Source organism: Lathyrus oleraceus, chromosome 5, assembly GCF_024323335.1.
Source record: "Lathyrus oleraceus cultivar Zhongwan6 chromosome 5, CAAS_Psat_ZW6_1.0, whole genome shotgun sequence".
Classification (NCBI taxonomy): domain Eukaryota; kingdom Viridiplantae; phylum Streptophyta; class Magnoliopsida; order Fabales; family Fabaceae; genus Lathyrus; species Lathyrus oleraceus.
In genome coordinates, this window is record NC_066583.1 from 468,738,157 (window position 1) to 468,751,127 (window position 12,971).

At 40.5% G+C, this 12,971-nt stretch overlaps 1 protein-coding gene across 1 annotated transcript; it reads right to left on the reverse strand.

Moving 5' to 3' along the window:
• Positions 1 to 3,688: 3,688 nt before the first annotated feature.
• Positions 3,689 to 4,369, reverse strand: LOC127081381 (uncharacterized). Its single transcript, XM_051021641.1, has one exon. The coding sequence runs from the start codon at positions 4,367 to 4,369 to the stop codon at positions 3,689 to 3,691; it is 681 nt and encodes a 226-aa protein (XP_050877598.1).
• Between the last annotated feature and the right edge of the window lie 8,602 nt (positions 4,370 to 12,971).

Genomic DNA, 12,971 nt, shown 5'->3' on the forward strand with positions numbered 1-12,971 from the left:
ATTTCTATCCCCTTTTGTGGACCACAAAGCCCAGAAAATCTCCATCCTGCACAAAGAATGCACACTTAAGAGGGTTCATTTTTAAGCCATGTTTTCTCATTCTTTCGAATGATTGGCTGAGATGGGATAGATGATCTTCACCTGACGTAGATTTTATCACAATGTCATCTATGTATACTTGCATGAATGTCTCTATATAATCATGAAATATAGAATTCATTGCTCGCTGGTATGTTGCCCCGGCGTTTTTTAGGCCAAAAGGCATGACTATCTACTCATAAGTGCCTATTGCCCCTGGACATCGAAAAGCTGTTTTAGAAACATCTTCTTCTACGATGAAAATCTGGTTATAGCCAGAATATCCATCAAGCATGCTGAGATACTCATAGCCTGCGACTGAGTCAACCAACATCTCTGCCACAGGCATTGGATACTCATCCTTAGGGGTTGTTGCGTTTAGATCACGAAAATCTATACATACTCACAAAGAGCCATTTTTCTTGATAACAGGGACAATATTAGCAATCCAATCGACATACCTTGTGGTCCTGATGAAGTTGCAACGAAGAAGTCTTTCGACCTCTTTTTTGATCTTTGTGAGGATTTCTGGTGCGAATCTTCTTGGAGTCTGCTTGATGGGATTCTTGCCATCCTTTATAGGCAGCTTTAATTCGACCAGGTCCCTCTTCAAACCAGACATCTCGTCGTAATCCCAAGCGAAGCAATATTTATTCTTCCTTAGTAATTCAATAACTCTCACTTTCAACTTGGGGTCCAGTTTAACGTTGATGTAGGTAATTCTTTTTGCACTTCCGTCTCCGAGATCGATTTCTTCGAGAGGATCTTGCGCTAACATCTTTGCACTTGACGTTACTGGATCTTTTTCAAATCCCAGAGGCTCTTCGTCGTAGATGGCATCCAACCTCTGTTCTGCTGGTTCCACAGGTACTTGTTCGTCAAAGGGTTTTGGTCTAAAGAACTCCCCTGGTCCTGTATTACAGATTTCACCATATGTGGCTTTGTTAGCCATGGTTGTTATCTCGGCTTCGAGGGACGCTTGTCTTTTGTTCTCATCCATGTAGGCCGAAATCTTATCGAAGAAAGAAGACTCAGTCATAGTACAGGTCTTCATCCCAGCCTGTTGGCCGTATTTCAGATTATTCTCCTATTTCTGGGTCTCCCATAATCTCTCTATCCCACTGAAAGCCATTTGGGTGGAGAGTCAAGAAGTACAAGGCATTTTTATTTGGGGCGTAGCCTTCTTCCGCTGGGTAACATGGTCATATGTGCGCCAAATTCCTGTCGAAGTTTCTCTTGTCCACATGGTTTACTTCTGCCCTGAAGTAACTTTGGTCGACTTCGACATTCTCTACCATGCCATCTTCTCTCCAGATAGATATTCTTTGATGCATGGTCGAAGGGACCGCTCCTATTCCATGTATCCACTCTCTCCCCAATAGTAAGTTGTAATTTGCTTTTGCAGGTATTACCATAAACATCGTTGGTCTTGTGATTGACCCAACAGTTAAGTCCACTTGTATGACGCCCAACATCTGTCCTATCTTACCTTCATAATTTGACAGTACCATGTTGTGAGGTTTGACATCAGTGTCGAACATCCCTATCTTTTTCAACATAAATTGGGGCATCAAATTAACTGCTGCTCCCCCGTCCACCAAGACTTTATTCACTCCCACCTGTCCAACTTTGGCCCTAATGTATAGGGGCTTGAGGTGACTCTGCATCCCCTGGCGCGGCCTTTCGAACATAGCATTCTGTTCTTCAACAACACCACTGTTCAGAATATAATAACATACTGGTTGATGCTTCGCCATCTCCGCAGCGTCTGCCTCCTCATTATCTTCGACCTCTGTTATCTGGTTGTACTTGTACGGCAGGACTGAGACCATGTTACAATTCATATTCACAGACGACACTCCGTCGGACTCGAAATCATCTGTGAGCATTTCCTTTTATTTTGCTTGTTCCTTCTGAACCTTCTGAGTTATGTTCTCATCTGGAAATAACTTTCTTCCTACAGGTGGTTTGGTCAAATCCATGATATTTGGGGGATTCTTAACGCTGCTGGATTCTCCAGTTTCTTTTAGACTCATTTCTCTTTCTACTTTCCTCATCCTTTGATGCCTTCTCCATTGGGATCTCGACATAGGGTTCTTTCCTTTGTAATTTTCTAGCCTGATAGCCTCTCTTTTGGACGCTTGAAATTGTTTTCTGTACGCCCACGAGGTTCTTCCTCCATCTTCGAAACTCCTCCACTTTCCTTTCTTTGGTCCCGCCTGAGTTCACTTGTCTTCAGGGACTTCTGCTGGCAATTTAAACATGACTCTCTTCGCCCTTGGGTGAGGGCTATCTGGTCTCCTAGGTGCTCCCCTCTTATCGAAGCTATACATGTTTGGATTTCCTCATGTCCGTCCCAACCTTGGTCATATGGGATTCTTTCAAACGCTTCGGCCAATTCTCTATTGTACACTGCTCCACACCTGGGACACATCAAACATTCCGTTTCATATTTGTAGCAGCGCACAATGAAACCCAGAAGGCTTTCTCCTGGTGTGGGATACACCTTCTGCAATTGGCTTTCTTTCCTCCAGTTTCTCTCGGTCTTTGTTCGTTGCCATCTCTCGTAATCCTCAGCCACCCTTCGAGATATCCTGATGCTGCATCTTGGGCACAACAACATGTCAGCATTCTTTTTATGACATCTCCAGAGATACTCACGCAGGCTTTCGTTGGCTTTGGGATAGCCAAACTTCATCCCTTCTTGCTCCATTTTCAAACATTCCTCCACTTCCTCCATTTTTGGGGGGGTTTACTTCAGATCTACCATGTTGACGCCTAGACTGGTGCCATCAGTGATTGAAATTGCTTCGAACTTCTTTCTTAGGTCCTCAGTAGCCTCGGTTGTTTTCCCTTTAAGACCTTCAGTGGTCCTTGGTTTGATGTTAGCAACCTGTTTACCTTTGACAGAAGTTCCAAAGGAAACTTCGTTACTTAGGCCCTCAGTAGCCTGCTTTCCATCCAGCGTGTAGCCTCTAGTTCCTGTTGCTTTTACAACCTCCACTTCCCTTACGTCAATCATGTTGATTTCGACAGGTTCAACATAGTTGGTCTCAGCAACGTTAAGGGGATCGATATCAACTTTCATCTGGTTTTTTCCTTTGTCGGCGAACTTGAGGCGGCCATCTCTGATTGCGTTCTGAATAAGATCCCTGAAAAGAAAGCATTGTGAAGTTTTATGGCCTAAAAAACTGTGATATTTACAGAAACCTCGTTTCTTTTGTTGTTCTAACGGAGGAATCTTGGTATTAGGAGGCACTATAATTTGGCCATCTTTTACTAATAGATCGAAGATCTCGTCACATTTGGTAACATCAAATGTGTAAGTCTTTTTGGGAAATCTATCGTTCTTTTCAGTTTCGACAGGATTTCTGCCATTCGACGGTGTAAGTAATTTGCAGGCGTAGGGTTGTGCTTCTTTTAATTTTGCCAAATCTACTTTGAATTCCTCAAGACCATATGGGTCTTCATCAATTTCAGACTCTTCGTCTTCGAATTCGACATAAGCAACCCTCTCTTTCTTATAATTCTTATTTGCTCTGGCCTTTTCAGATTTTAAGCGTTCGACCTGTCGAACCCTATCTGCTAATTGGGCCATATCTCTTAGATGCTAGGTATCTAACTTTTTCCTGATGGAATAGTCCAGACCTCCAACAGCCATTTCGACCAACTCGTGTTCAAGCACTATTGTAAAGCATTTAGACTTTAACAAACGGAACCTATTCAGATAATCATCTATAGGTTCGGTGAATTTTCTCTTGATGCTGGCTAGTTCCTTAAGGCTTATCTTAGTTTGGCCCATGTAGAATTTTTCATGAAACAATCTTTCTAACTGGGGCCAAGCATCTATGGAATTTGGTGGCAACGTCGTAAACCAAGTGAAGGCGTTCTTTGTTAAAGAACTAGGGAAATATTTCATCCTCAAGTTCTCACTGTTCGCCAAATCCCCTGCCTCAGTCATGTATCTGGCTATATGCTCTATAGTGGATTCACTAGTATCCCCTGAGAATTTGGTGAATTTAGGGATTTTGCAACCCCTTGGTAATTCTGTTTGCAGGACATATTCTGATAGAGGAGAAGAATAGTTTGGCCGTCGAAGTCCTGTGTTTAGACCATTCTGGGCCATGATTCTTTCTATCATACTAGTTAGGTCATTTTCCATCATGTTTTCCCGCCTGACCCTATGAACTACTTCGTCTGCGTCCTGATCTCTATTAACCATTATCACTCTCCTAGGCTGTTCTTCAGGGACTTCCCGTCGAATTGGCTGTTGTTCCAATCTTGCCCCCATGACTCTTTCGTCAGGGGCTTGCCTTTGTGGTCGAACCTGATCTATCGTTTGTTCTTCTCCCTGGATTATAACCTGGTTTGGCCTGCGTCGAACAATAGGTTATGGGGCGCCTAGAAAATCTGCTATGCGTCCCATCTGTGCTGACAATTGTTGGTACGTTTGGGCATTGTCAGTATTAGTCCTATTCACATTCTGTATTAAAGGAGAAAAAATGGTATTCATTTCTCTGGCCAGAATCCCTACCATATCATGGTTACTGGCATCCATTTGTTGTCTAAAGGCTGCCTGATTATTCATTGTAAGGGTAGGTAGTAGGGTGTGGATTCCTTGTGATTGGTTATTTAGACCTATATGGTTCATGCCAGATCCATAATTTTGAATTGGTGAAATAACCGTATTATGTGGTTGAGTATATATGGAAGAATTGTTTTGAAGCCCTGCCATGGCAGTTGATGGCATTCCATACGGGTAATCTCTCACAGGCCTAAAGTTTTCGAATCCTGGTGGCCTAGGGGTTGAAACTGCAGGAGTATCTGCCACGCCTGATATGATAGGAATTACTGTCGAATTATGCAAGGCCATGGATCCAGACGTTGGTATGACCTGTGCATTAGGGATTTCAGTGGATACATTAATCGAATTCGCTCCGATTGTGCCCGTTCACTGAGGGGAGAATTGTTCCCCTTGACTGGTTGTATTAACCATCTTTTTTGCGTTTTTTCTGTTGGTTATAGGTTGTGAATTGTTAGCTATCCTGCCACTTCTAAGGATCATACAACACTAATTTTTAAACCAAAAGAATAACGGCAATTTTGAGAATTGTAAAACAACTATTTTAATCAACAATTCTTTTAATACTGTCCTACTGGGCGTGCCAATTTGTTTACCAGTGATTTCTGATAAACAACCGCTAGTCTTCCAAATTTATATATTTTTGGTAACTCACAGGATCGACTAGATTGATCCTAGGACATGTGTCTTAAGAGTTATTATTACAGTGATTTGACTCATGGTTAAGTTTGTTTCTAATTTGTGGATGACGAAAAGTGTATAGACAACAATTCTAAGTGAAACTTATGACTTTATGAACAAAGTAAATGACGATAACTTTGCAGTAAAAGGTTTTAAAGATAACGAAAAGACTCAGGAAAGGTAAAGATAAATGACTCGAAGTAAATGCTTTAAGTTTTTTTTAGAAAGTACTGGAAACGAAGACTTTGGCGAAATGTAAATGCAGAAATAAAAAGGATGATAAATGACTGAAAAGTAAGGGCAATTCGACAGATAAAAAGGCAGTAAAATACTTTAATTTAAACAATTGGTATGAAAAATATAACATGAACGAAACTTATGGTGTTCTTCATACATACATTTTCAGCGTAAAACTCTTTTCTCTCGCTCCGGTACTTCGAGTGTATTTTGTGAATTTCTGTATATCTGTTTGAACACCTCCTTGAATCTAAAACTAGACCCCTATTTATAGTAATTTGATCCTAACGGCCTTTACATATATGACTGCCACGTTCGCCGTTCCCAAGCGTTGCATATCTTAGATGTTTCCACGTGTTGATCTGACGAAAAGGCTTTGTTTAAATTTCAAATACTTCCGCTTGAAGCTTCGACTCTGTGAACACCTATGTCGAAGAGAGCTTTATGAAAACTCAAAAAATCGTCTAAGTTCTAGGCTTCGACAACAAAGAATTGCTCACCCACAAATAGAATTTAAACAGCTTCGCCACAGTCATCTTTTGCCAATTCTCAACTTAATATTTCCAAAAACCTTCAGCTATATGTCGAAATCCCCAGCTAACAATTGTATGGTCATAGGTTTTGAGGGTAATAGTTGTCCCCTTCGACTATTGTGACGATAGTGGTGATTTCTTTTTGTTCTGCTATTTTCCCCAAAACAAAGAGACAATGTTTATGCCCTCCATTTTGTCAAAGAATGTTAAAGATATTGGATCTTATTATACTCCCGATGAACATATCCTCCATTTACAATCATAAATGAAGGTTTCCTCTTCAGAATATTAATACCAGGTTTTTCTGGAGGCTTGTTCACCGTCGAAAAGAGTGACTACACGCTTCTCCTCTTATCCTCCTTCTCCACACTTTTACTTATATCTCCCTTTTATTCAGGATATGAGGGTTCTTTTCCCCCTCTCCCCTTTCCCATGGAGGTTTTGAGGCTTCTCAATGTTCCCTCTCAGTTGTTCCCTAATAGTTGGAATTATATTATGGCCTTTGATATGGTCTGCAAGGACCTAAACGTTACTCCAACTATGGAGTCTTTTTTCCCTTTTTGTGTCCCACTCCAATCACTACAAATTTTGGAAGGATAAGTTTACCCGTGTAAGAGGGCGAGAGGAATCCATTAGGGTGTTAGGGATTCTGTGGCGAACACATGATATGACAAAGAGTACCTCACCCTTGATGAGGAAATGATTGTTGGCGTCTTGGGGAAGTTTGAAGTCATAGACATGCATACATTAGTTAAGATGTGGTTAGACGACATTAATCACCTCACCCCTTATTTTTGTAAATTTCATATATTCTACTTTCCTTTATAGATTATTTTAGACATTATTTGTGACATATGTGCATCATTTTTCATATCAGATAGGAAGGATTACTGCCGAAGAAAAGAGACAAAGATTGGAAAATATCCAAGTTGTTCATTTGAACACCAACAATCCCTAGAGTCACTGAGAGTGTTTTACTATCAAGGGGAGGAAGAGGCAAGCTGAGGAACCAACTCCAAACTCGCCCAATGTGGAAGATCAAAGGTTAGGGGATGGTTCTTCTCTCGTTGTTGATACTGTCTGACCTAATATCGGGAAGGCGAGTACTAAGGTGCCTTCCATGGGTGAGGCTTCCCCACATTCTCCTGCTTTGTGAAGTGATGTTGGTTTTGACACTCTCCAATTCAAGAGTTCCCACCTGCATTTTTCAAAGGAGTTTCTTGCTGACTACCATACTCTTCAGTCTAAATTGACATATGTCATTGTAAGCATGAAGGATAACCTTCTGTTGAGGGAGCTAATGTTTCATGATGTCGACTAGGAAAGGCAAGATAAGGATGAGAAAGATCTAGAGGTGAAGCTCCAATAGTATGTAAACGACTATAATGAGAGTTAAAGGCTTTTGCAAACCTTTTAGAAAGACAAGGAGAAGTTGGAGAAGAATATGGTGGATTTGAAGGCCAAGGATGAAGAGATCTCTAATGAGAAAAAATCCTTGCAGGAATCCTTGGAAGTCGCACTCCTTCGCTAACAGGAGTTTGAGAGGGAGGTGCCAAAGCTTACTAATGAGGCGGTGTCTACTTTTGATGTCTAATTCAACTGCCCCAAAAAGAAAGTTTATTTTCTCTACCCCAAATGGACCTGAGTTAAATTAACTTCCTTGAATTCACCTAGGATGTCCAACTGGTGGATGAGGAGGCGATGTTTCCCTAGAGCCTAAAAGTCTTTCTCCCGTCGAGGATACCCATAATAAGGGTGGGGCGACGAAAGACGATGAATATGAAGTCCCTTAGACATAGAATGCCATCATGAAGAAGATGATTTAGGAGGAGAATTTATGGTCTAGTTGTAATGTTTAATTTCCCTAGTGGGTTTCTTGTTGTATTTCTTTGCCCATTCTTTGAAATTGTAAGGGGCGCATTTAATGTTAAACACATTTATTGTTATTCTATTTAATAGTCATTTTTGTATGATTATTATTTTAGCCCTTTGGTGAGGGAATCTTTTATCATCACTCCCCTTGCAATAATTATATTTCTTTTTAAGAACTACAAGGGGACCCAACATTTTGTCCATCCCAAAAGGTGGTAAGGATCCTGCTTAGAGACCCAACATCCTGGTCTCCCCTATGGGCAAAAAGTTTCCTACTTATGGATTAAATAATTTTATCTCCTTTATGGGCGGAAAGTATCCTACTTATGGATCGAGCAATGATCCTACTTAGGGATCTAGCGTTTTGACTGCCCTTATGGGCGACAAGAATCACACTTAGGGATCTAACATTCTGATTGCCTATATGGGCGGAAAAGATCCCACTTATGGATCCAAAAATTTGATCGTCCTTATGGGTCGCAAGGATCCCACTTAGAGATCCATTATTATGATTGCCTCTATGGGCAGCAAAGATCCCACTTAGGGACCCAACGGTTTGATCGCCTCTACATGACAGTCTTCTTTAAAGCTTTTAGGTTTCTTGTAAAGAATATAGTAGCCAACAAACACTTATTGTCTAACATAATAAAATGAGGGCCTCATTAAAAACCCTCTCCATGTGAAAAGCGTAGAGGGAAAAGAGAGTACCCGATAAAAAAACTTGTCCTTATAATCGATGGAGATGTAATTCTCGTCAATAAAAATCAACAACAAAATAGATAGATAATGGTAAAGATAGAAAAATAAATGACAACAATATAGGTGTCTCTAGAGGGCATTCCTTCAGAGCCTTCAATCTTAGATCTCCTCTCTAGTTGGAGATGAGCCTTATCGACCTTACAGGTTCCTCCTAACGACTTTATTCCTGATCCCACTTTCCCAGCTTTCGCGCCTAGAGTTCGGACCCTTTTCAGCTTAAGGCTCTCTATGTAATATTTTTTAGCAATCTTCTGATCCCCTTGGATAACTCTCACTCACCCATTCGAAAGTGTGTACTTCATGCATCAATACATAATGGACAAGGAGGTTCCAATTGGTTAAAAGTCATTTGCCCTATAATTATATTGTAAGAAGATGGAGCGTCAATAACCAAATACTTGACCTTTATTTCTTTGGCATGGTCCTTCTCTCCAAACATGGTCTTCAGTGTGATGTACCCTTTCATTTGTACCTGCTCAGTGGACCTTTAAAGGGTTTTAAGTCCTCTGGTTCGAGGCGAAGTCTTTCAAACTCCTTCCAATTCAAAACGTATTTAGAACTTCCTTGGCTTACGAGAAAATTTTTGATCTCCCATTTGCCGCATCTAACGATAATGACCATATGGTCATCATTGTGAGGATGGATGCCAGCTGCATATTTCTTATAGATGGAGCTTATGGCATCTAGTGGTAGGATTTCTATCTTTGCCTTCGATGTCGAGGAGGTATTCTATATTTAGAATTTGGAGAGAATAATTTCTACGGGTGAAGCTAGTCTCCCTGCTCTCGACAAATCCTCCAACTATGGTTGTCATACGGTGAACTGACTTTGTGTGTTTTTGCTTTGGAAAGCAAATGTCGTGGATAGCAAGAGTCGCCACCGACTTTTCTTTTATCCAATAAGGAAAGGCGGAAAAGAACAGGAAAGACCTTTGATTAGATTTTGGGTTCGGGAGGTACATTATACAAAGGGAAGGTGTTAGCACCCTTTGTATCCATGGTTATCCATGGGCTCTTAATTGCTTAATCACTTATGTTTTTCTTGTCTGAAAAAGTGTTTGAGAAAGCTTTAGAAAATGTTTTGAAAAGAGAGTTTAACTTTGTAATGATTCGTGTACGAATGTATACAAAGTGTTTATCTCGTTTAACTTTGAAAGTTGTTTAGAAAAGTATAACTCGGTAATGATTCTAGTACGATGTCGCATTACGCGAAAAACCGGCGGGAAACGAAAACAACAGAGCCGCCACCGTGCGTTATTTATCCCAAAAGAGGGAAAGGAAACGCTCAGAGTAAACCTGGAAAAGACAAGGTCTCGCGACCAAAGAGAATGGGATCGGGAGTCGGTTATGCGAAGGGAAGGTATTAGCACCCCTACGCATCCGTCGTACTCGACGGGATCCACGCACAATAGGAAGGAAAATGGTTGCTAAAACACTGCTCAAACACACACACTGGCTGAAAGAGACACGAGAAAACAAACGAGACGGACTCGGCAGAATATCGCATCCTGGGCCTACTTAGTCTATCAGGCATAGACATCAGAGTCAAAGTAGTTCGGACCGGGGAAACGACACATGCTCGCTAGGATGTCGTGTCCTATGCATACATATCTCCTTTGGACGAAGGAGAATCAAAGCATTCGTAGCTCGACTAACACGCACACAAACAAACACAGGCAAAGGCAAACGTGGAGCCTGAATGCCAATCACTGGACTTACATCAGCATCCGAACCAAAACACACACAAGAAGGCGAACATGGAGCCTGAATGCCAATCACTGGACTTACATCAGCATCCGAACCAGAACACACACAAGGGGGGTTGAAACACAAAGGTTGAAAAAAAAAGAAAAAAGGGCGCCCGGAGAGATCAACTCATCTCCTGCCTACGTACCTCATCTGGTATGAGGATCAGGGCAACGTAGTTCCCCTACGGAGGGACACAGGACTAGACTAACCAGATAACAGAGGGAGACACAATACTAGGGAGACTACGACTCGAGCCTAGATGTTGTCATGCAAAATCATCCCTAAGTTAAGGTTTCTAGCTAACTTGCACAGGAAGCAAGCCTATCCTAAACATGACTTGCGCAGGAAGCAAGCCACACCAAACCTAACTTGCACAGGAAGCAAGCTAAAGCAAACCTAACTTGCACAGGAAGCAAGTCAAACAAACACACAAGCACAAGTAGCACACACTATATGCAAACAATGGGCTCAATCAAGGTTAGGTTTTAGTCGAGGGGTCATATCAACCTCAACAAACAAACCACTGGAATTGGGTAGTGTTAGCTCTTAACCTTGCCATTGAGGGGCTAAGGTGAAGCAGATGAAAGGTGAGTGAAGATAAGACTTCACAGCTCTTATCCCTGGCCTGGGAGAGCTTAAGACAAGAATGTGTGGGTTCAGAAAGTGGGAACCCTTCTACACATTGGATACTGACTCAACTGTACAATTGTACAAGATCTTGGGTTTGTACCTGCAATGCATCAACACAGTGGTGTGAGCAGAGCAGATGACACACAGAATAGCAGGGGATAGATTGCATATCCCTTGGGTTCTGCCAATTGCCTCTTCACTTAGGAGGTCTTTGAATATGCAAGGACAAAAGTAAACAGTCACAAACATTGCCTCTTAAGGAGGACTTCAGACAGTTGCCTGGCCAAGTAACAGGCCAGGTCTTCCAGACTACATGAAGTAAGGAAGTTATACATCAATGCAAATTGCTCTTTAAGCAAAGCAAAGCAAAGTTCTTAAAGAACTATAAGCAACTAAAGGTACCTGAAACCAGTCAGACAACATCAGTATACAATTCAAAGTTAAATCAAAATGAGATAGAGATCAACAGTCAACACAATCAGTTAAATGTGCAATGCACAAGGCTCAAAGCATGTGAGCCAAGCAACCTACAAAACAAACAAGTTAGTCATGATAATCAATCAAGCTCAATCAATTTGTATTGATCTCTTTGGGTATTTGTTGCTTAACCTGAAACAACAAACTTAAACATGAGCAACATGACCACTAGGACAAGGCTAGGGTCAAAAAGAGATAAGAAAGTCAAAACAGCAAGTGACAAGTGTCCAAAATCAAGTTCAAACAATCAAGAAACAAACTCAATTGGTTTCATGTTCATATCAATCATCATCATCATTTCATAAGCAAATTAGGTCAAGGCATGGCATATAGAAGCTCAAAGAAGTCAACAGAATGATGCAACTCAAATCCAATCACAAACAATTCAAAAAAATTCTCAAATAATTTATGATCAATCATAATCCATAACATGATAATCATACCAAATTTCAGCTCATTTGGATAAAGGGAAGTTGGTCAATGAAAATCAGAAAGGCAAGGCAAGTTCAAACATGCTCAAAGAAGTCAACCAAACATGCACCAACTTCAATAAATCATAAATCAGTGACAACATATGAGAAATGAATGGGATTAAAACCATGATAAACCTTAAGATGTCTACTAATCACATGTCAAATTTCATGTCCATCCAATAATGTATGAGAATTTCACAAATCATATGGCATCATGTATCACAAAAGTCAACATTTTGGTCAAACAGGGGAAAAATTATCAATCAAATAGAAAATGCAATCCAAAAATTCCAGAAAAATTCACACATATTCTCAAAATCCATAAGCATGCTCATGCAAAAAATCAGACCATTTTGAGTTCATTAAGCAAGGCAATATAAATCATGAAGTTGGGCATCAATGGTGTGACACAAATTGTCACACCCCTATTCAAAATATCATAACTCACAAACCAGCAATGATAAATTCACAAACTCTACACCAAAATCACCATGAACATGTCTAGTTTGAGCACAAAAAATTTGGGAGTCATTGGATAATGCATCATCATTTCACAATTGATTTGGCAACACATACATAAAATGGACACATATGACAAACCCTAGCACAATTAAAAATCCATTCATGCAAAAAATCTGGAAAAATCATGATAAAAAACTAGAGATCAAGATGAACATTTTGCAAAAAATCCCATGAAATTTGGATAAGAGATGATCAACTTATGAATTTTTCAAGATGTCATACCAAAATGAAATAAAAAATTGAAATGATAATGATTTAAATAAAATAATTAAATGGCCGGTGGCAAACTTGTAATAAAGCGTTCATGTTAATGAAACGCTGCGTATCAAAAAGAAGCGTGTCACACGGCTATTGGTTCATGGCAATGAAATAGTAACAT